Below are 24,895 nucleotides of genomic sequence, written 5' to 3' on the forward strand. Positions count from 1 at the left end.
GGGGTGATCAGGCAGGCAGGTGAGCAGTTAGGGGCAATCAGGCAGGCAAGTGGTTAGGGGTGATCAGGCAGACAGGCAGAGTGGTTAGGGGCAATGAGGCAGGCAGGTGAGCAGTTAGGAGCCAGCAGTTCCAGATTGTAAGAGGGATGTCTGACCTGTGGGCTTGGGCCTACACCAGCAGTCAGACACCCCTGAGGGGTCCAGGATTGTGAGAGGGTGCAGGGCAGGCTGACCCCCGCCCGCATGAATTTTGTGCACCAGGCCTCTAGAATATATATAAAATATAAAAGGATAGTGACATACAAATATAGAAACTCAAAAACACAATTGATGTCAATCCCCTGGCCTTTTTTTTTCCTCCACTCCTATGGACTTTTTGAAATTCAATTTGAAAAACTAAAAGGAAGAAATTAGTGCATAGACATGGTGTTGCTTCTAATAGAATTTTGGCGGTCTACTTGTATCTCTGAGAATAGGGTATTTAATTGGAAGTGCAGACATGAAGATTAGGGGGAAATGATGTGCAAACAATACCTGATGTAATTATAAAAACTTTATTTCACTCTTCCTTTCATTAAATCTTTATAAGCACCAAGTCACGTACTGGCAAATCTAGAACGAAGATACCGGAATGCTTTTACTCAATAATGAACCGCACGCTGATGACGATTCGTTACAGCCACATGGAGCATGTGAGCAACACCACAGTTCGAAAGGCTCCCTGGAGAATCCTGTGACAGTGCATAGGACGGGGAGCCCAGCCTCAATCTGTTCACACTCTCTGTGGTCAGAGCCCAAAGCTTGTGCATGTAAACAACAAAAGAAACATTTTATCACCTTGACAGTTTACAGTTTGCTAAAATGACGCTGAAAGCATAAAGGCTGCTATTTTTTTTTTTCCTTGACCGGTGCTTGGCCACAGGCAGAAAAGATCAATTCCTTTAAAATGTAAGTGATGCTTAAAGGCTTTTACACAGTCTACACCGCACATGGTACCAGCAAGGCTTCTGAATGTGTTCCGCACTCATATGTGATCACCAAACCATTCCTTATTCACCTCATGAAATTGTGAAAAATTATACATTTTCAGCAAAACGTTTTCTTCTGGTCCTATAGTGAAAGATCCAATGGCCAAGGTGTTTCACATAAATTTAATTCACAAGCAGGTACACAAGAGAATCACTATAAAGAACATCGCTTCCTGGTTGATAAATAAGAAGTGTATCCTCTACTTAGGCTAAACCATACAAAAAATAATCTACAAAAAATCGTTTACCATCGATTTCAGTGAAAGAAAAAGCTTCAGGGTGAAAAAAAAAATGATTGTGTGGTGGTAGTATTTTAGCCATCAAAAAAGGAATGTCAGTAACCAATAAATATAATGTGCTTTCTCCGTTATAGACATATTTACACTTGAGTCTTTGGCTTATGTTTTTTTTTTTCCTAAAAAGAACTTTAAATGATCCAGCCATCATTGCACATTAAAAGAAAATAAGCCAGTTATATATATTTATATATTTATATAGAGATCTGCTACACATGAAACATATAAAAATGAATTTTACTATGAATTTGCACAGCTTTTCTTTCTTGTTTCTTGAAAGAGTTAACATCTTTTATCTAAAAAAGGGAGGGAAACACCATGTGGACGGTATTAATTCATGCAACACATGGTGGCTGCTCTACCCAGACCAGGAGAGAGAAGGCGCATGTTCACTGTACAAACACCGATACGTTCTCAGTTGCGTTTGGTTCTTATTAAATATAGTTTATGTGGCACGAAATGCTGAAGCTTTCATACAGTAATAGAAACTAATTGAGTCCGTTTTATTAAGATACATGACTTCATAAGAAAAATACTTTCACCTCTTCAATGTAAAAGTCTCCCACCCCCCACGTTAAAATCTTTCTGTGCAGGTGTGACAGTACAGCAGCTGCTGGCTCAACGGATGGACAGGCTTCTGTTTGGATGCGGAAGTCTCACCAAACTAAGAAGATTCCAGGTACTCCAAAGCCACATCATAGCAGAAACGGTACTGCTCCTGAAAAACGTTAAGAAAAAAGACTAGCAGTGAATAATTACCACACAAAACTCAGTACACAATTTAGAGTATTCAAGAACTAGAAATTATTTTCTCCATAGACAAGTTGAATATCTGGGAATACATATTTTGCATTTGAGTCTATTGCTGTTTAAGAAAAAGAGACAATGTAAAAGATATGTTGTCTTTGCCATATATTTTTCTATTAAATTAAAAAAAAAACTTCCAATTTTTAAAAAACTGATTATGATAGTAATACCTGATCATGATAGAAAATTTTCTAATATAGAAAAATATAAAGAATCATAGAAATATTTTCTATAATTCCATCACCAGTAAATAAAATTGTTACAGCACTGCCTTAGTTTTGCTTTAGTCTTTTTTATGCATGATTGAAATAATAATTACTTTAGAATAAATATAGTTGCATATATATATTTGAGGATATAATTAATATATACATACATATATGTTATTGATTTCAGAGAGGAAGGGTGAGGGAAATAGTGAAAGAAAGATCAATGAGAGAGAATCACCGATTGGCTGCCTGCATGTCCCCCACTGGGTATCAAACATGCAACCTAGGCATGTACCCGCACGGGGAATGGAATCATTAGCTCCTGGTTCATAGGTCAATGTTCAACCACTGAGCCATGCTTGCTTGGCGAGGACATAATTTTATATAGTACTGCCCTTTTTAACTTTCCCCATGTCAATACTACATAAAAATCTAACAGGTGGAGTATTTATTAAATTGCATTTATTTATTTCTTTTATTATAAATAATGCTACAGTGAATATATGAAAATATTGTTTTCCACACTTAAGATATTTTTCCCTAGCAGAAAAAAAAGCCAGTAATTTCCAACTGTCACTTTACAATTCTAAGTTCTTATTTTTTGTCAGTTTTTGGTTCATCAGAGTATTCATGTAAATTTTAAAAAAGTTAGTAGTTCTTAAAATTTTTTGAGCTTATTTATATCTGAAAATGTATATCTACTGCCTTTATATATGTCAGATAATTTTGTTAGCAATAAAACTTTTGAAGTTTAAACTGCCTTTACTCTAGGTCCATCTATGAGGCTTCATTATTTATAATTTGAAAAATTCAAAGACTGTATTACAAATTATGACTTACAATATGTAACTCATTAAAAACTTTCCAATTCAATCCCAGTAGGTAGAATTCAGGCTGAATTGGAGAATAATGTAAAACATATTATTTCTAGCAAACTTCCAGGTGTCTCCAGCAATAAACTAGGGTAATAAAAAGCTTCCCCAAGAGGTCTTTATCAATCCTAGCCTAATTATCAAGCAGAGGTGATTTAAATTAGCCTACCGAAGAACCAAAAAGTGCTTGAAGCAGTTGTGTCTTTTCAGTCAGTCTCTAACAATTTGTCTTACACTCTAAGTGTCCTTACCGAACGTGTCAGTACAAGTCAATAGCACATTGAACTCATAATTAACCCTGATGAAACACAAATCAGAGGGTGGGGAGTTCTGTCAGGATTCATGGGATATAAATTAAAGGTAAATAGTAACTCTTTGGAGGTTTAAGAATGGCAGTGTTTAACCGTAGAGTTTTTTTCTTAAGGTAACAGTGGAAAAAATCAAAGTGAAATTTAAAGGTAAAAGTTGAATTCTGAGGCCAGAAGTAATGATTTTAAGAAGACTTGATCTGGGAGACAGAGGCCGAATTTACATCAAGAAATCTTCAGACTGCAAGTAGATTAAAGACATAACTACTACTCATCTGCTTTGTAAGAGGGCCTCAGAGTTCTACCTTAACATTCCCTCAATTCCATCCCCCAATGCCAACGCCCCAGTCAAAGCCAACTTCACCTTGTTTGGACAACTGCAATAATGTTAGGGACGAAGTGGACTGAATGGGGTTGGAGGACTTTTAGAAGGGAGCAGTCTGTTACCATTCTTAAAAGTGCAAGAGTATGCATGTAACTCTTCAGATTATGTCTCAGAAACAATGCCCTTCTTGTGTGAACAATCCATGTGCAGGAAGTGGTGAAAATGCTTAAATGTTTATTGAATTGCTCATTTTAGTTATCTGATCATCTTGATAAATGCAGAGCAAGCAACAGTGATGCCTAGGTTTTTCTGGTGTACTTTTCTGTGATCATCAACTACACAGCTGCTCCTGACTTTATTCCACCATGCACATATGTGCAACCCACAGACATCTCTCTTTAGAAGAGACATGTGCCAGAGAAGTTCAACTTTCTTATTTTCATACAGCTTCACCCATATACACTCCCACATACACACACCTATCGGCTCCTACTTTATAAACTAAGTTCTGCTTTTATGAACTCTGGCCAATTCAGGTAGTGTTCATAGGAACTATACTCTATAACTGTTAAAAGCCAAAAATTGTCAATGATAACAGTTAGAAAAAATGTATAATTTGATCAGGAATGAAGAATTATATAAATAATGACTAAAATAAATTTCAGTTGTCCTTTAAAAACATTGGGTGACTAAATTGCCAATGGAACTTACAAGTATATCCCTCAGATTAATTTTATCACAGTTATCTCAATATGCTTTAAGAAATAAAGTAATAAGAATAAAGTCTAGATTGCAGGTTTATTCTTATGATAGAATCACTTACCAAACTTTATGGTAGCAAATATTTATTGCCCATAACAGGAAAAAAAAAATCCTATACATTTTCAAATTTAGTGAAGATAGTTTTCTCCATCATTAGCAGTTTATGAGATATGTGATTAAGTTATCGGGGTAGACACAGATGCTCAGCAATTCATCAATTAGACAGGAAAGTCCCCACTGACTCATTTACACGTCTGATTCCCTGTGTGAGCGTGAAATCAAATCACAAGTAGGTAAATAACGGACTACTGTCTATGCTCCCTTCTATCTCCAGGACTCTGACTCACCGGGGCTTCCACCATGTTGGGCTTGCTGTTCCTTAGTGTCTTCACCGCATGGAACACATCGACCACGTTCTGCCGTTTCACCATTTCAACAACAATGCCTATAGCACAGAACATGCCACTTCGCCCGCCACCATTCCTAAAACCAAAGAAAGCAAAGACATTTTAGTCTGAGGTTTTGGGTGACTATGGATGACACAAAGCTATATGTTTGGAAAAGAAAATATTATCTTTAAAAATTTTTTTCATTTGGGTCTTAATTTTGCTTCACATATGTGTACGTATGTGTACAGGACAGAGAAAAAGAATCCTTGAGGAAGATGCTAGCCCAGTAGTTTATGCATAGAAATATGCTATAGGCATAAACTGCCAACCTAGATACCCTGAGATTTTGATAGATCCTCAAACTGTATAAATCAGGAAAGTGGCATAAAGGAGTATTCAGAATAGTTTAAATCACTGAAAAACTATACTATAATCAAGTTTTTAAAAAGTCAGCAATTAATTATGGAATATGGAACAGACATATCTATAGAGTTACGTAAGATGTGAGTCAGGTACTGCAGCCTGGAATATGCGCAGGCTATGGGGAAATGGGCACTGAGCTCCCTGGCCAGGCCAGCTGCATACTCACAGGCAGTGGATGATCGTCCGACCTTCCCCTTCCTCACATTCCTCCTGCCATTTTTCCACCTGCAGGATCAGTTTCAAAAACGATCGCTTGGAGCCTGGCACTTCTCGATGCGAAGCCCACCCTAGATACTGAAACTGCTGCACCATCAGATACCCTTCCTGTGGCTGTGGAGAGAAAAAAAATATTGTTATGTAAGTAGGGACTTGAAATTGTACTAAAAAGCAGCAGGTTCATACCAATTGACACCATGATATAAATGGCATTGATACTGGATCGAGTCCGTAAGTCCTAAATACGTACATGCCCATGCAGAAACATTCTAAGTTACAGAAGCAAGAAACATGAGAATTATTCTTCATATGAGCTCCTCCCTCACACCTTTAATCCAACAATCTATAATAATAAAAGTGTAATATGATGATTAGACTAGATGTCTTTCCTTCCAGACAAAGCCCCAGTGGGAGGGGTTCTTGCATGAATTTCGTGCATGGGGCCTCTAGTCAACTCCAATGTTTATACTTCTTAAAGAACTTTCGAAGTCATCTCTTCTTTATCACCACTGACATCAGTGCACTACCAATCACAGACTATGATAATTACCTCCTCCTGGATCTCCCTGAATGAACTTTGATCTCCTTCCAAATCATTCTTACTGCAGGCAACACGATTATTTTGCAATGCCAATTTGATTTCATCATTTCTTTGCTTTAGTAGCTCCCAAATGATCTTATCATATAATTTAAATTACTATCATGGCTTATAAATCCTATGCAACCTGGCTCCACTACCTTGCTCAACCTTCTCTTCACTTGAACACACCATTCAAGTGCTACATATAGTACCCTTCTTTTAATTGATTTATCAAGTAATTTCTTACCATTGGGATTTAAACATACATTCGCTTTTGTCCTGAACATTTCCTTCTTGCTTGCCCTTCTCAATTTCAAATAGTAATCAAGTTGTCTTGGGTTTGCCAGGAACTTTTCAGATCTTTGCTCTAAAACTTATGTGTACCTCAAACCTCTCCATCCTGTTTAAACCTGGATAGTTGGTTATCCCACCCCTGAATAGATCCTATTGATTCTTCAAATTTTGGCTTAAATGTCAGTCTCAAAGAAATCTCTAATAACACAAACATTTTGTATTTCTGTACTCTATAAAATGACTCATATTTGTAAATAAATGATTACTTAATTAGTTGTTTAATGTTTGTCTTCTCTGATAAAATATTAATTCTTTAAAGACAAGGAAATTTCTCTCTCTTTTTACCTTACACTCTGTACCACTCAAACTTAGCAAAATAACTTAAAAAACAGAGTACTGTTGAATCAAGACCTCAAATGAAAACTGTAAGGAAGAATATGGAATATATGAGTAAGCCATAGCATATGGCATCAGATCTGAGCTCCATCAGGCAAGGGCTTGAGTATCTTTTGGTAAGATGAGAACCTACCTAGTACAACACCTAACTTCTTGCTGGTGCTTACTAAGTATTTGATGAAGTGAATGACAGTAAATAATGAGATAGAAAACAGAAAAAAAAATCCTGCAAAAAAGGACCAGAACACCCAAGACAGAGGAAAGTAAACAAATAAATATGCTGACAAAAAAAGTAACACATTTCAATTCCTGTTCCTAGAATATTTTTCATATAAACAGTTCAATTAACAGACAAGTCTTACTTTCTTAGTTTAGCGGCTATGGTTTCTCAGCTAAAATATTACTAGAACCATAATGTAACAGATGTGCAGACATAATGAGACTTCATTGAAATTAACATCTAAGAGATGCATGAATATTATGATGGGATTGAAGTTATCTTTATCTCCACTAAAATGAGCAATAGAATTGGGTTTGGTTTTATCTTCTGTCTATAGTTATATACATGTAGACTTACTAATCTGAAAGATATATAGCCATTTTGACATAAAAAGCACTTTGTTATGACAATCCTGATCACACAATTAAAATAAGAGACATACAGAGAGCTGCTGCTAAAGAGTAATTTTTAAAAACACAGTGATTTCATAGAAGTTACTAATGTTTTCTTTTCAAATTCTGCTTATTTAGTTACATAATCTAAACAGTTTTTTGGTTTTTTTTTTATTAATGTTTCTTATTTTTAATTGGCTTTTTAGCATAAAGCACATGAGGAGGACTCTTCAGGGACACAGTTGCTACTTTGCTCCTAGAAACGTCACAGTGATAGCACTGGTTCTATCTACAGATCTGGGAGAGTAAATGTTGGGACGTTTGGAAAGATGCAATTGTAAGTGGGAGGAGAATCAATGACGTCTGTGAGTTACCCTTTTCTTCATGCTGGCTTCTCCCTTATACACAGGACTTAGAATGGTGATGTGGAACTCCTCTCTAATGGCTCATCCAACATAGCCTTTCCTCCCGAGGAGAGATTCTGCTCTGTCATCCTCATTTTTATTATGTCATTATTATTATTTTTTTTAACTGCATGGCTTTTCTGAGCTAGATGTCAATCCTAATCAAACATGCAGTCAACCAGGCAATACAGTCACATGTGCTGAGGAGCCAGGCAGACAATAAGACTCAGTTAAGCCAGTGCATCTGAATCTAGATTTTCAGGTGTATATGTTAGCTAGGAGTATACCAGAAAACTTGGCTTCCAGCAATTCTGCTTTTCTAATTTTAGAATGCCTTTTGCTCTAGTACTAAGGAATAAGATGATTACTAGACTTGGGACTGATTATGTAATGCTTATTCATTCTACTCATATTGTGTGAGTAGAATTGTACCCCATCATGGCTGTGCTCTACCTACTCTGGATCAGCTCAGTCAGAATGATTAAACAATGACTTACTCTTGTTAGATTGCATATCCTAAAAATCCGGTTTATCACATCACAATCCATTGAACAAGACATACATTCCACTTGGATAGGGCCATAGCGCAGCATCCCTTCTTCTGGCCAGTACTGAGGGCAGCCCTAGATGATGAATAGTTTGAAAGAAAAAGAGCATGTTTTTTTTTCTAACTAGTGTGATATAAAGCATTTCATTACTATGTTATTAAGTTGCTTAAAAATACACAAAAGCAATTCACAGCCATTGACCTGGGACAAGTCGACTTCATTTAACATCACAATGGAAGTACAGCCATAATCATATACTAATCTCCAGAAGTCCTTCACAGTATTTGGCAGAGGGTATTGTGTGACGATGAAAGCAGCTGGTTGCCTGTAGCTCTGTGAAGAAACAGGGTAGATGGAGAAACATAAGGACTTAAAATGCATGATCAATTGTACAAGCAGATTCAACAAACTTCAACATAGCAGCAGTAAGATAAAATAGCTTTATAAGGAATGGAGCCAGACTGTAGTACAAGTCATGGAATATCAGATTTGAACCACTGGAATGTACTGAAACTAGTAACTAGTCAATCTGATGGTAAAACTTTGATGCCTCAATAGCAAATCAAATCAAATAATTTTAATTTTTACTTTATTGAGAAAGATAAATATAGGACAAATAGAAAAGAAGAAACTAAAGAACTTGGATTAAGTTCCTCCATGAAGTACCGATATCAGGCTGTTTCAGGTTTCCAAAGATAATCAGCCAGAGAGCCTGATGTCAAAGTAGGCACAGCGTGCGCACACACACACACACACACACACACACACCTCTTTAACAATCATCTATATCAACTCTCAAATATGTAACAGTTTGGTTCTCCTCCACTCCAAATAAGAAAAACCACATATGCCTCAAACTCACGTGCTCTTATGTAATAGGGATATTATGAGCACATTCTGTACATCTTATTGATGATCAACTTCCCTTAGTTTTCTGGGTCTTTTTAATGCATATCAATAAGCACAAACATAGTTTTAAATATTTAAGTACTAAATCATGTCAAGTATAAAAAAGCAAAACCAATGAACTTCTTTGCTCCACCTAAGAGGGAAGGGGCCCTCATTTGCTAAGTGTCCCTTTATTGGTACACAATACATTATCTCTTTCCAGAAAGAGGGGGTATTAAGGCAATGCACATCTGGCCTGGGCAATCTCGTGTTCTGCAGATTGATGTCCTACACTAAAACAGAAACATATATTTATCTGAATAATTTAAACTAATGACTTGTAAAAAAAATACCCAACAACCTTGATATATTTTAATGCTGATAAAAACTGTCTAATCTACTAACTCATTAACATCATACTACTTTTTAAAGTCCTTACAATGTCTTAACATGAGTGTAGAAACTGATCCTTGAACTTTATTGCTCCTACTGCCATTTGGGAAATGCTGCTAACCATGGTATTTCACACTAGGAAGGATTGCAGGATAAATGTAAGTAGACAGAAATTCACCTGTCTGCTTCAAAATCACCTCAACACCACACAAAGTTCTACCTGTAGCCTCCTTTCAGAAAGGATGAAGTCTCACGAGAAAGGATGAGAAGAAAGTAGCAAGCTTTCCTTCTAATGAAATCTTTCCTCCATGAAAAGTAAGCAAAAGGAGGCTGATAAATATTTACTCTATTTTTTCTTTTAAATCACAGGAGAAGAGAGATGGGTGTGGAAGAGATGATATGGGAGACTGACAATTTCTTATTTCTTTTCTCTTTAAATACAGGAGCACATCCAAGGTTTTTAAATCACATAAACCTTGGTCTGATTTCCTAATCCTTCACAGGAATGGCAAATGGGTGTATAACGCTAATTATGAGTATGGAGGGGGAAAGGAAGGAGGCAGTGTTGACCAACCTCTTCTTATAAGCCAAATCAAATTTTACTTTTCTGAAGCCCCAACTATACTACTAAATCCACAGGGATACTATGAAATATATTTGTTCAATAATAGAGAATTAAGCAGAGTAGGAACAGATAGAGTACAAGGTTCAGTCCTCATAAGAACTAAAAAACAACCTGGAAATCAAGAAAAATTTGATTGAGAGGTCAAAGACAAAATTGAAATATATCAATATCTTTCCTTCTTTCCTTTTTGACACATCATTTTTTCATTCCAAATCTAGCCTCAGAAGCGAAAGGTCTTGAATGTTTTCTCTCTGTACTTAGTATATTTGCCTTTCCAGACAATTGGAAGGAGAATTGGTACTATGAGAATACAATGTGATTTCAGTGAAAATAATTAATGGCTAGGCAAAACACTGGTCATAGCAAGAATGGGAATTTTCCACCTGAGCTTGCCTTTACAATGTTCTGCTCTATAGCATTAAAAAGAGAACAGAGTAATTGGCTAAAAGACTAGTCTTGGAAGGAGAATGTGGATTTTTCTAAGTCCGTTATTTGAAGATAATTTTGAAAAACACAATAGAGCAACACCTTAGGAAGTTTCATTATTAGTCACAAAGAAATGACCTTTGACTTCTAATTTCTGGTTGCTATGGTTCTAAAGGCTAAAAGGCAAAAACTAGAAATGTTTACAAAAGAAGGTGACAAAACTGTTGAAAAGGATTCTGAATCTTGAGATCTTTCTTGCTTTTTTTAAGGTAGCAAAAGCAAGATGGATAAAGACATTTTTAAAATTATCTTTCCATGTTGTTCTGTCTATGGGATGCTAACATGCTGAGTACCTGCTTTTTGATCTACAGCGTATGAAGATTGGTGGGGGGCATGTCAGTTCTTTAATTATGATAAATGCATTAACCTGATATCTTCCCTAGTTACTTATAGCCTGTATTAACTGATGGCCAATAAAACAAGTTAGTTCTAAATTATTGGACCATTAAATGTCAAAGATAAAATTTTCCCAATTTAATAGAACATCAGAAAGACAGGTCATTCTGTGATTTTTTTCTTTTAAATTCCTTCCTACCTGTATTTAAAAATAGATAAGCATGATCTTTTCTGCAAATAATTAAGATTAAAAAAATCTCACCTAAATATATTTCCTGTCCAGCATATAGTAATTGATAATCAAGATCCAAATTCACAATACCACCTAAAAGTTACAATTCCTAAGAATCCCTGTAGGGGAAATTCAAAATCATTCTCAAAAAGTTTTGTATTGCAATGAAAGTTTCCAGTTTTCCTTTATAGGCCATTTTAATTTTCCTGAAAAGAAAACTAGCCAGTGTTCAATGCATTCTGTAGCTTTTCATGACTCTTTACACTAACAAAGAGAGCAGTCTCTTACATCCATAAGAGCAGCATTGATGTAGTTACTACTCTCCCCATCGATTGTAATTAGAAAAGGCAGACATCTGTCAGGTGGCAGCATGTCCATGAAACGGTTCTTGTCATGGTTCCTTGGCAGGCATGCTATGCTGCAGTCTTCAGCTTGTAGTCGAGGGGTGACTGAATTCAAGGTCTGAAAAGAAAAGGGAGCCTAGGTTAAAAGACAGCGACCCATTTAAATAGCACAATACAGATTCATAAAGTATTTAGAAGTCCAAGTAGAAAATGAAGGATTTGTACAAGGTATATATGAACTGTACAATGTGCCTTTTCTTAAAAAGAAAAGGGAAGCTAAACAACACAGCTACCTGCATGATGCATTGCCTAACCAAATATAATGCAATCAGGGTGTCCTATGATAATTACCCATCACCCAAGTTGGAAATTATTATTTCTAAGAAAATCTGGCATGCCACATTTAAAGATAGACTCGGGTAAGCTGGCAAGAGCACTGTGTAAAGAATCCAAGTATTAAGTTTCTATGGGCACTTCATAGTCACACACTTCCATGGATGTTTTAAGGGCAGTATAAGCATTTATGTATTTTAGAAACAAATATTTTGCACAAACTTTAGCTATTATTATTAATGTGTTTGATCCCACGTTTTGAGTGACACGGAATGCCAAAATGATTTAGACTGGAAAAAAATAAAGATTGGAAGTATATAAAAATCACCACTAAATTCAATTTTTCTGATATCTTTTCCCATACTCTTCCCTGAGTCTGAACTCATTTGCTTTTCATGATGCAGCAGATACAAGCTCATTAATACAAAAGTGACTGCACAATATGCATAATGAAAGAGAAAGGTATTATACTTAAAATGGGGTCAAAGGTTTTAAATTTGACTTGAAAGACCTCCCTTAGAAGAATTAATAATATCCAGAACAAGTTGAAATAAGTTGCTCATAAAAGAAGACCTAGAAAAAGCAAATACCTGGAATTCGTCTTTGAGATGTGAAGAATTAGTCTGGGAATCTATCCTAATCATATCAAAATATGCAGCTTTAAATTCACAGACAGGTATGGCAGTTTCTCCACATAAGCAGGCTTCTAAAATGGCATCATGAATAAAAATGTACTGTTCCTATTAAAAGAAAGAAAATGAAAATCTTCATATCATTTTAATAAAGCTTATCTGTCATCAAAGAGAGAATTCAGAGAACTTTCTCTACATGGAAATATAAACAAAAACACCAATATTAATAAAAATACCAATCAATTGTAGCTTGATGAGCTACTATTGATTCTATGTAAAAAACACTGGCACATTGTTTGAAAAATATTGGAAAAGCCTAAAAAAAGAAATCCCCTAGAGGTAAACCAACAATCAACATACCTCTGTCTGGACCATATTGATTCGACGAGATCTTAAGGCTTTGACACAGTTGTAGATGTCAACCACGCCCTCCCTTTCAGCCATGTCCAGCATGATATCAATCACAATGTAACAGCCAGTTCGACCAGCACCAGCACTGCAAAAAATTAAACAAACTAAAGAATTGCAAGAGCCCGTCTATGCAACCTTAAATAAAGATCCTTTTGGCATTCAGATAGATGGAATCGAAGTAACTTCATAAAGCACAAGACATAATTTGTTCTTATTGCATAAACACTTTTTAATGAACAACAAAAAAAAAACATCATGTAGAATATATAGTTTGGTGTAAACTGAAGATTGAAATAAGAGTTAAAAATCAGATGACATACTTTGTGAATCAAATTATTTTTATACATCATTATATTGAAAGTAATGTACATGCTTTGTTCAAATGCCATCACTCTCTTATGTAGTCTTCATGTTATGAAAACCAAATACAAATAATTTCAAATTCATAGGATTGATCCAGAAGGATTCACACTTTAACATTTAACCCCAAAGTAAAGACTTTAATACGCAGGTGTTCTAGCAAAATGCAAGATTGCTGGCTGTCTTAAGTCAGACTCTTGTACATTCCAAGGTCAAGGAACATTAATTCCAAAGCCTTTCAATGGGAAATCTGAGAAGCCACAATGCAGGGTAAATGCTAATGGGGAGGGTGGGAAAAATGGTGCTTATCAATGGGGAGAGACCAATAGTAGAAAGACTCTTTTGAATGGAAAGCTGAAGGAGAAATATAAATGAATTGTTATAGTATAATTCTTATCAGATCACTATAAATAGTCACTACCTTAAGGCATTTATTCAATACTTGAAATCATAATATAGTGTTGATAATTTTGCCCCTTAGGATTGCCTCTCCAATTTTATATATAGAAGTCAATGGAGCAAACAGGATATATTGGGATTTTTTTGAAGGGGGAGGAATGCCACTTGTAGTCTGCTTCCTCTTTTCCATAAACTCAGAGATAGCTAAGTCTAAGTAAAAAAATGACACTTCTGTTTCAAGAGAGTATCTAAGAATCTTGGAACACTTTTAAAGCAAGTAATTCACAGGAAAATAAACCCCTATGATAAGTCAAAACAACCTTAAACTGAAAACCTTTAATTTCATTTTTTAAATGCATGGATAGACTATTAACATTATTTCTTTGTTGTCCAGATTTAGTCACTTTTCTTAAACTCACTGTTCAAAAGGAATTTAAGTAAAAGATACTGTGAATATCTCTATTCCTTTATTTTTCTCTTTTCTTTATCTCTCTCTTTTTTCTTTTTACGTACTATCTCTCAATCACTGTTCCCAGAGTTTGAGACAATAAAGTAATTGAAGAATACATCAGATTTCTTTAGGAGGATTGAATTAAGATTATTTATTTTCCAGGTTACATAGGGGCTGAGTTTTATTTTATTCTCTGTGGGGGTTTTCCCCCTTTTATTCATGACCATTTAAATTCTGAATAGACTGGATTTTCAGGGGGGGAAAAAAAGCATAAGTACAAATTATTGGGAGGAGATAGTTTGTGAGAATGGTGTGTAGCATTTAGAAAAAGCCTTTCAGATTCAGTATTCTTCTGTTCACATCTCAAAATGAGGCCATGTAATTTGCTTTTAGTGCCTCAGAGTGCTTGTTTTAAGAGAAGTTTCTAATCAGAAGAAAGTCTGGATATAATGTTCACAGTTTTCCAGCATATATTTCCTGTATTTCACTGATGTAGTTTTCAAGGTCCTCTGATGGATTCCCCCACCCCCACCCCCCCAATTCTTAAATAGCTGTGTTATAGCACAAATTCTTGCATTTTAGGCCATTTACTAACTTTGTATGTCTCAAATTTAGTTTTAAAAGCTGGGATTCTATTGGGAATTTACTAGGTTGGCAAGAAATCTCTCTCTCAACCTGCCATTCTATACAATATGGGATTTGCAAAAGCAATCAAAGAACCCCAAAACACAGATGTTGCCACTAAAAAGCAATTTCTACACTCATAATTGTGGACAGCACTATTACACATTAGGCTGACTGTATTTACTTCTTAAATTTCTATTTTATATCCTCCTTATGGCTTTTATTTCCTTGCTGTTTTACCTTATCGGTAATACATGCAAGCAGAAACTTTGTAAGAATGTATTCGTTTTTGTGCTTCAAGCCTTATTTTGAGACTTTTCAAAAAAGCTGGCTGTACACGGACCATCACTCACCTGCAATGCACCACGATGGGGCCAGCGCTGGGAGGGTTGGAGAACTTGACTCGCCGGATAAAGGAAAGCAGCCCTGTTGCGTGGTAGGGCACTCCATGGTCAGGCCAGCCGGTGAAATGGAACTGCTTAACTTCCCGAATCTCATTGTATCCCCTCTGTGCAGACATGGAAAGCAATGTTTTCAGATGGCCCCAAATAAAGTCATAAAACACAGCCCTGAGTACCAGACCAGACGGACAATGAAAAATGTACCAGGATCATGCTTTTTCTGAAAAAGGAAGCTGGCCTGACATGGGCCCAGGAGCTTATATTTATTGTCAGCCAACTGCCAAAGAAAGAAAATTAGAAGTCTTGCCCAGTTTTATAAGTCTGGGTAAATTTTATTTACTCTGACAGTTTGTTCCTTTCCTGGCAACAACAACACATAAAATTAGGGGAAAAGGAAGAGATGGAAAAGCGAAAATGCTGCCCTATTGACCCCAAAGCACCAAGTACTCAAGGAGTTTATAAAAGCAACTTTCTAGCGTCTCACACCTCACAGAGAGATTGTAATGCCTTGCTTATCCATGTTGAAAATGGTGTTGAAGCGTAGCATGTAAAGATTTTCCAGGACAGTGCTACTCTAGATTGGTTTATAAAAAAATATACAGACAGCTAAACTATTCTTTGTGCAGCCTATTTTTCTTAACTCTGTGAAATAATTCAGCACACAGAGTATTATTTATAGTAACAAAAATACAAAATGAAAGAGGCGAAGTGTCCATTGTTGGGCCTCCTATTGGGTTAATTTAAGAGAAGCCGGTAAATGCACATTTCAAAGCTTCCCCTTCTATTTTTGTTAGAAGAAGCCTGCAGATTGTGGGAGCACTGGTTAGAAAGCAAGGATGAAGTGCTGCAAAATTTATTTTTCAGAACCCACATTTGTAGCAAAAAATCCAAAACTAAAAATCCCACTATAACCTATACAATTCCAGCTCTATTGTGAGCTTATCTGTGAAATATCAATCTCACTTGTTCAGACAGAATAGGTAGAAAAAATTGCATGAAATAAATGAAACAAATTAAGAAAGCTTATTTTTAGATTCTATCCAATGTGCACCAATATCACTCAAACCTTGGGAGCCAGTGGTCATGTCATATTTTTATTAATTCCAATTCCTAGTACAAGTCCCTGCAGAAAGCAGGGCTCAACAAGTAATTTAATAGCAACAATAATAAACATCACCATGGAGGCATACAAATGGAAAAGCCCCTTTCATTATGCCTTTCAAAGTCAACTCTAGTGGGAAAGGTCATAAATTGTTCTAAGATTTGATTTTAGATATTGATTCACCTTCTCTACATTAATCCTCTCACTGGAGTTGCTACAAGGACCTTGCTCTTTTTAGTAAATTTTAATAACTTTTTAAAATGCCTATTCACTTTTTATTATTAACATAAAAGCTAGAATTTATGGGTACTAATTATCTTGAATTAGTCACCTAAATAAATGATTATTAATTTCATTTAAAAATATTACCTCTAGTTTCCTTGCTACAAAATAATTTCATTTAAAAATAATTGTTTCTTCTAATAGTAATGCAGTTTATTCCTTTTGTCTTATATCATTTGATAGATGTTGAATACCAGTGAGAATGATTATCCACATCCCATTCCTGATTATAACTGAAATTCCTTTAATTTTCACTTCTTAACACCCATGCTGCTTGTTGTTGTTGAATCACCTTTATCATGATTAGGGACTTTCCTTATTTTCCTAATATAATTAGGGTATTACAAATGTCTAAATCAAAATAAGTGCGCTACAATGTTTATTGATAAAAATCACATGGTTTTGTTCCTTTAAAACACTGACATAATGAAATATCCTACCACGGATGTAACATCTTTGTATTCTTAGAAAAAATCACGATGGATCATGCTATGCTCTTCTTCATCTGGTTCTGTTATCACAGTTATGGAAGCTTTTAAAAATATAGCTGTTCATAACAGTTTTTCTACAGCCTAATTCGTTTGATTAATATAGATAGGCATTAGCAATTCTCCAAAAATGAAAGAAACCTCAACTATGAAATCATAGTGTAATTTTAGTGGTAAATTTTAACAATTACTTATTTTCTTCAATCATCTGTTCAGATTTCAAACTCTTTTTGGGTCAAATTTAGGAAGTTACTTTTTGCTAGAATATTAGTGTATATGTTGTTCTATATAATGCTACTTTTCATTTAATACTTCCTCTAATTATTTTTAAAGTTTGTAAAATACTTATAAATATAATATCATTTGCAAACAAATGCTATTTATAGATCATAAGTACATAATAATGTAACTATCTTTCTATTGCTGGACATTTATAGCCATTTATGATATTCCAAGACTATAAACAAAGTTATTGTATTTTGAATACACTCCTTATGACAGATTCACGAAAGGAAAATTCTTGGTCAAATGACACCAATATTTTAAAGCTCTGTAAAAGACATATATGCAACAATGGTATCTGCAGCAATGTAATTCATTGCTTCTACATTCCACTTCATTGTCCGCACACTGGCCACTCTGCTTTAGTCTTTCTAATCCTATCTATAAATATAAAGAGATAATATGTTAATTTGTCCTAACAGTGTCCTAGTCACAACGGGGCAACAGGCAGGAGCTGGTGGGCGAGGACTTGTGCCACCAGGACATGCTGCAGGGGATGGCCCCCCTGGCAGAGGCAGGAACAGGCTTGCAGGGCTGCCCAGCCTGGAGGGGGGCATTAGAGACCCCGCAGCACTCCTGCACTGGACTCTAAAGGAATGGAGAAGGGAGAGCACATAGGCAGTTAGGGAGTTTAGGTCAGGAGGGGAGAGTAGATAGGCAGTTAGGGGGAACAGACAAGGAGGGGAGAGCAGTTAGGGGGATCAGGCAGGCAGGAGAGCAGTTGGGGCATCAGGCAGGCAGGCAGGTGAGCACTTAGGAGTCAGTGGTTCTGGATTGTGAGAGGGATCCCAGATTGGAGAGGGTGAAGAGTAGGTTGACAACATTCCCCCTCCCCCCCCAACACACACGCACTTCTCAAGCACGAATTTCGTGCACTGGGCCACTAGTTAAAAATAAAAGTCAGAACATGTTACCTCTGGGCTCATAACCCTTCAATGGCACCCAACCTTCTTTTAATACAAGCTAAAATCCTAATGGCTCACAAGGGTTCACTTACTTGGCTCTGTGATTTCTATGACTTCATCTCACATTTCTTTCTCATCTCTGAACATCCTTGACTCCTGGCTATTTCTCATTGTGACAGTGAAACTCATGCCTCAGGTCTATGAAATGAATCTTCCCTCTACCAGAAATATTCTTCCTTGGGTTACCTTGAGATAGAGTATTTAAATCCTTCCCTCCCTCATTTCATACAGGCCTTTAGTTATATGTCATTTTCTCAATGAGTCCTTTACTCACCATCCTTCTCCTACTTCAATAGAATAAGCAATATTCTCTACTTCCATTCCCAACATTATTTTTCTCTGTAGTACTTTTCGTAATTTATGATGTATTTGATTATTTATTACTGTTTATTGCTTATATCCCTTAACAGATTATAAGCTCCCACAAGAGCAGAAATTAATGTGTCCCCAGGTTTATAAACATGCCTCGACATGGTATGCTATCAAATAAATATTTGCGATATAAAAGAATACAGTGAATGGATTTATAGAATCATTAAAACATTATCTTGTCAGAAATTTTAAGAGAAAATTTAAGTTTCAGTATAAATATTTTTTAAAAATAGAACTGTAGAGCACTTACCCTTTCCAGGGTGAAAGTCCTAACTACATATTCAGCAAGTGGTTCCATTTCTACACAAGTTACTTTGAAGTCACCATAAACTTCTGTATCATCAGGCCAATACTTATAGCACTTAACCTAAATGACAAAAAGACGACATAGGTGAACCTGAATGCTTAATACATGAACCAAGATATTTAATTTCCCTGATTACTCTTCACCTCCCAGTTAAAAAACAGCTTAAAAAAAATCTAGAAATGAGATAAGAATGTTTCACATTAAATAGACTTTATGCAATCTCATAAAAATATACAAGCTTATAATGCAATTAGATTTTAGTATATAATCAAAGCTTATTTTATTACTAATTGAGAAATCCAGTAATTTCTTAGCTATCAAAGGTTCGCTTAGGGGAGTACTAATTTGATATGCTATGCCTGTAATTTTTTTTAAGAAGTCAAATGATAGTATATGTTTAGTATGTTTTGCTATTCAAGTTATACTCATGTTTTATGACAAACACACACACACACACACACACACACACACACACACACACACTACAAAACAAATATATGTTTTTTTCTTACCCGGCCAACCTCAACTAGATTTGTAACCATCACAATGCAGACAGACTGTTCTTGCCAGATCATCCTCCAGAAATCATACACTGTTTCATGAACTGGGCCTATTAAAAAATTAATGTGAATGTTATGTTATCAGAGAAATTTTGTAATCAGTAATAAATTTAGAAGACAATGTCACTTAAAGTATTTAAAATCCAGTTCCCATCTACAGTCATGCTATGGGCAAAAACACAGACCTATACAAGTTTGTTTTTAGATTTGCTTTCTATAATTTCCAGTGCAGAAGCTATCACTCATTTCTAGGGTATTTATATCCAAGTTACTTTAATGGATCTTCAAATACCTGTGAAAATAGGACTATGCTACTATCAACCAAACGGTACATATGACCAATTACATATATGCACACCATTTATACACAGAGCCATGTTTATGGTTAAGGAAGAAATTTCATACATATAGTATCATCTGCAAATCTTGAAAGCTCGTCCTAGGCTTTACTCATTACCATAAAACTAGAGTAATATTCACCATAAATAAGTTTTCCAACTTTAAAAGTTTATATATAATTAAACTCAATTACTCCAATATATGTGAAAACAATGAAAAAAAACATGCCTTCTGTCCAAGAGCAATGTCACTTTTCTCTTTTATAAAATAGATGTGCAAGTTTCTCTCCTCATGACCAGTGCTCAAATGGTAGAGACTGAAGCTGTTTTTGTTTTTGATGTTAGAATACTTTTTCTCCCCAATGTGCCACTGTAACATGTTTTCTCTACCCTTTTTCTTATTTTCCAACAAAGAATAAACCTGACAGAATTCCCTTTGTTTTGTCTCAGTCTTAACTTGTAAAATAAAACAAATCTGCTGAAAGATAGTCGAACATCTCATTATAAAAATATTGGTCTTGGGGACTATTACACTCCGGGCTGACAGACTGCTTCAAGGAAATGGGCACCTTAAATGAGATGAGACTTCCCTTGCTTTCATCAAAAGTGAGAAATTCCTCTGCCCCGCACTACTGACTAGAGCTCTGGGGCATCAGGATACCAAGAACCAAATCACAAAAACTACCAGCAGCTTTTCTTTTACTTGCAATAAAAAAATAAATCAAAGTTTATATATGTTTTATAGAGATAAAACAAGTTGCATTATGCAAATGAGTAAAGAGCAGTGTTATTTTTCTCCAGCCAATGTAGGTAAAATTGCAAAAAGTACCATATGGATGAATAAGTTTTTGGTATAATACTTAAAAAGGCAAAGTTTTACCTTGAGTTGCAATGTAGTGGCTTGGTCTCTGGTAGCCCTAAAATAGGAGAACAGATTAGTCATCATTTTACATCACTATCAGAATAAAAAGAATGAAGGCATAAAAAAGATGAAGACAACCACCTGTTAAGATTAAGTTATAGTAAAAAGTCCAGAAATGAGTAGTGAACTCATCGTTCACTTCTCAAACCTAGGTTATCTGAAAGGTAAGATTAAAAAAATAAATATTTTAAGGGCTCTGATTAGAATATATATTGCATAATTGAGATTTGTTTCATAGGGAATAACCTTATAGATTTTGTTTGGTTTCACTAAAATGTTTATGCCTTCATGTTAAGCTTTAATCATTCATTCCTGGAAAAACTGTGTTAAATAATACCAGTTCTCACTTTATCATCCAAAGATACAACACACTGCATTACAAATGGACAACGACATATTAGAGCCATAAAAAAAAAATAAGAGAACATTCCAATGTTAGAGCTGGACAATGCATGTGTGCATCAAATCAAAATCCTGCTGAGATTTCATACAGAATGTTCCTACTCTATAACATATTCATGAATCTGCCAAAACCATTTATGTGTGCTGATAATAATTTACTCACACATAATTATAGGTACAGTCATGTACAGAGAAGTGAAGAGTTTTAAAGTATTCTTATCTTGACCAATAAAGTTTAGTATTTTTTTTCCTCCCTTTTTAATATGCCAAGAACTCTGTGTGGTTAAAGATCTAATATTGTTTCAATAAAGAAATTATTCCTGAGAAGGAATAGTTTTGGTAGTTACTATTAATTAGTTTAAATTGCAATAGAGCCAAAACTGGTTTGGCTCAGCGGTAGAGCGTCGGTCTGTGGACTGAAAGGTCCCAGGTTCGATTCCGGTCAAGGGGCATGTACATTGGTTGTGGACACATCCCCGGTAGGGGGTGTGCAAGAGGCAGCTGCTCGATGTTTCTCTCTCATCGATGTTTCTAGCTCTCTATCTCTCTTCCTTCCTCTCTGTAAAAAAAATCAATAAAATATATTTAGTAAAAAAAAAAAAAAAATTGCCATAGACCCCGAGTAGCAAATATGTTAATGGGATAATAGGCTAAGTTTTGAATTTGTTGTGTATTTACCAGCGTGCTTAAGTAAAAAGCCTGTGGTACAATTTATCCACATTTTGGTGGCGGATGACTCAATACAGATAGGCATGCATATAAATGAAGATCTCCTATCTAAAACTTAATAGGTTGAGCAGTATACTGTTGCAAAATTGGAAGTTTTTATTTCTTAATATACCCACATACCACAGCGTTTTATGAAAAATTTGTTTCAAGCTTTATAGGCATTTTATTTCCTGCTTTTTATGAAAAATTTACCAGTTGCAGGAGACATCTTTTAAGCATAACAAATTAATAGGAGAGGGAAAATTATGATATTGTATAATGATTAGCCAAAATACACCGGGGTCTTAACAGAAATATGAGATAAAAATAGTCTTAGGACATACTTTTTATATATGAACCATAAAGTAGCATTATGCTAAGGCTCCAGTGTATATGCCTTGGTAGAAAATCAAGGTTAAATTATATAGGTAACAAGAAGCACACAGCCGAAACCTGTATGGCTCAATGGATAGAGCTTCGGCTTGGGGACTAAAAGGTCCTGGGTTCGATTCCGGTCAAGGGCATGTACCTTGGTTGCGGGCATATCCCCAGTAGTGGGTGTGCAAGAGGCAGCTGATCGATGACTCTCTCTCATCAATGTTTCGAACTCTCTATCTCTCTCCCTTCCTCTCTGTACAAAATCAATAAAATATATTATTAAAAAAAAAAAGCACACATTTGTCAGAGAAATGTTAATTTTAATGAATAGACCAAAAATTTTCCGTGTAAAGATGTCTAATTATTTTAAATATCAAATGAGAATAAAAGAGAATAAAAATTTTAATAAATATATTGAGACTATAATTTATAAAATTTATTAGTTAAACATAAATAATGATACTTCACAAAATAACTATATTTTGAGCTGACTAATTTCAGCACACCTAGGTAAATTATTATTTTTAAATAGCTGAAGTTTATTTTAATAAGTACTTCCTATGTGCTAAGTGCTCAATATGCATTGCTTCATTTAATTCTCACAACAAATAAGATTAGTACTATCATACCTCCATGTGAAGAGGAAACTGAGGCTGAGAGATGAAATAGTATTCCCATGATTTCCAGTGTGATTTTGAACTAGGAAGTATAAGTGAAGAGGCTGTTCTCCTTACATGTAGAATAATGTATTGCCTCCTCAACAATATTTTATCTTTTATTAGAAATTTTATTTTCCATTGAAGAAAGAATTTACATGTAGATACGTTTTTAACTAAAATTTTAACAGAAATGTATGATCACAACAAATTTTTTTTATTTGTATGATTCCATACATATGTGTGATATGTGTACTTTTACAAATGCAATTTAGTAACTACTTTGCCTAAGTGATTTTAACACTTTACAATCCAACACCACACACCACACAATAGTCTCCCTATCCATTATTCACATCAGAAGTCAAGTGTAAAAAAGTAAAATTTCAGAAACACTAACACATCATACTATCCAGCTTCTCACATGTTTGGGGAAGGATAAGAATAAAAGCCAGAAACAGAAATCATCAACAAATAAAACTCAGGTGCATAATAAACTGTCAAGAGCTCAACATGGTCCCGTTTTTCTAAACACAGCAAAGGGAAGGAGCTAAAACAGATCTTTACACGTGTAAAGGCATTACAAGGAAATGAACATAGATATACTGTATGAGCTAGTTAAGTGGAGCATGCAGAGAGAACTAGTAGTAAGCATTAGTAATAACTGTAATTAAGAGTAGTTGCATGAAGTATTCATAATAGCATACTGTTATGTACATATAGTGGTACTTACATCCCTGTACAGCCAAATCTACAGCCCAAACCAAAGTCAGGTGTGAAAGAAAGCACAACAACGTCAGTAAGTACTAGGACGCAGAACAAGGAAAAAAGTGTACAGTTTGTTCTTTACTTTTAAAAGCTAGCAATCACTTTGTAGGTAATAACAAGCAAAAGGGTTCACATCGATAAGCTAACCAATGGGGCATACTGAGCTATAGAAATACTTACGTCTATATAGTTGGCATTAATGTAATCTGAAGAAGGATCATCCTCGACAGGTTGCAAAATTACTCTGGAGTGGTCGTCTAAAATTTGTGAATAATAAAATAAAAGCTATGAAATATTCCCCTTGTTTTGAGGCAATGCCATTGGCAGAGACTTGGAATAATTCAACGGTTGGTAAGAGCTTACCCATAATAAAGTATCTACATTTCCTTAAACACCAGTCATTAGAAGAAATACAATAACTTTAATGAGCTTGTTACATATCACGGTTATAACCTTCTGCTAATAAAGCTTTAGTGACTAACATCTTCATAATTAGGAAGCTTTTAGGGGACATGATAATTCATGTACAATGAATCGTCATGTGAGTCATGGACTTGTCTAAGGAACTCAATTTGCCTTGATTCCTAATTTTGCTTCCGAGGCATAACTGTATATGGTGGGATCCTTCTAGTCTGTAGGTTACACCAAATGAGCCACAGAAATAAGGAGTGAGTTTTGAACTCTGCTCTCAACTTCCTCTTTTTTGAGAGTCAAGATTAAATTCTGATACATTCATAAGCATCCATAAAATAATTTACATTGGTAATAGAGTGCTCAAAGTAAATAAAGAGCTAGTTACATGCTACATGATGTTAACTTTCCTCGTTGCTGCTGAAGTTTCACATGGTAATTAATTTATTTACTCATGCACACACATTGAAGAGTTGAGGAGGAGGAAGTCCCTAAGGACAAATAACAGGGAGCGACTGGAATTCACACAGGCTCCAAGGAAGGAATAAAGGTCTGTAGAAAGAAGACCAC

At 35.3% G+C, this 24,895-nt stretch overlaps 1 protein-coding gene across 7 annotated transcripts in view; it reads right to left on the bottom strand.

Annotated features, from left to right (window-relative positions):
- Positions 1-538: 538 nt before the first annotated feature.
- Positions 539-24,895, bottom strand: part of PTPRK (protein tyrosine phosphatase receptor type K) — a 452,587-nt gene continuing 428,230 nt past the window's right edge. For 4 of the 7 annotated variants that reach the window (XM_045572992.1, XM_045572993.1, XM_045572991.1 and 1 more), the window contains 14 exons: positions 24,095-24,171; positions 23,880-23,897; positions 20,961-20,997; positions 19,695-19,792; positions 19,126-19,242; positions 15,337-15,491; positions 13,099-13,234; positions 12,697-12,846; positions 11,718-11,891; positions 8,671-8,802; positions 8,419-8,544; positions 5,586-5,749; positions 4,955-5,090; positions 539-2,042 (listed from right to left, as the gene is read on the bottom strand). In XM_045572992.1, the coding sequence (XP_045428948.1) occupies positions 1,989-2,042; positions 4,955-5,090; positions 5,586-5,749; positions 8,419-8,544; positions 8,671-8,802; positions 11,718-11,891; positions 12,697-12,846; positions 13,099-13,234; positions 15,337-15,491; positions 19,126-19,242; positions 19,695-19,792; positions 20,961-20,997; positions 23,880-23,897; positions 24,095-24,171 (1,574 nt within the window). In that variant the 3' untranslated portion in view covers positions 539-1,988. The remainder of the gene's footprint in view (positions 2,043-4,954; positions 5,091-5,585; positions 5,750-8,418; positions 8,545-8,670; positions 8,803-11,717; positions 11,892-12,696; positions 12,847-13,098; positions 13,235-15,336; positions 15,492-19,125; positions 19,243-19,694; positions 19,793-20,960; positions 20,998-23,879; positions 23,898-24,094; positions 24,172-24,895) is intronic. The other 3 variants (XM_036414972.2, XM_036414973.2, XM_045572994.1) reach the window with 1 other exon arrangement.

Source organism: Pipistrellus kuhlii, unplaced genomic scaffold (assembly GCF_014108245.1).
Source record: "Pipistrellus kuhlii isolate mPipKuh1 unplaced genomic scaffold, mPipKuh1.p scaffold_m20_p_5, whole genome shotgun sequence".
NCBI classification, from domain to species: Eukaryota; Metazoa; Chordata; class Mammalia; order Chiroptera; family Vespertilionidae; genus Pipistrellus; species Pipistrellus kuhlii.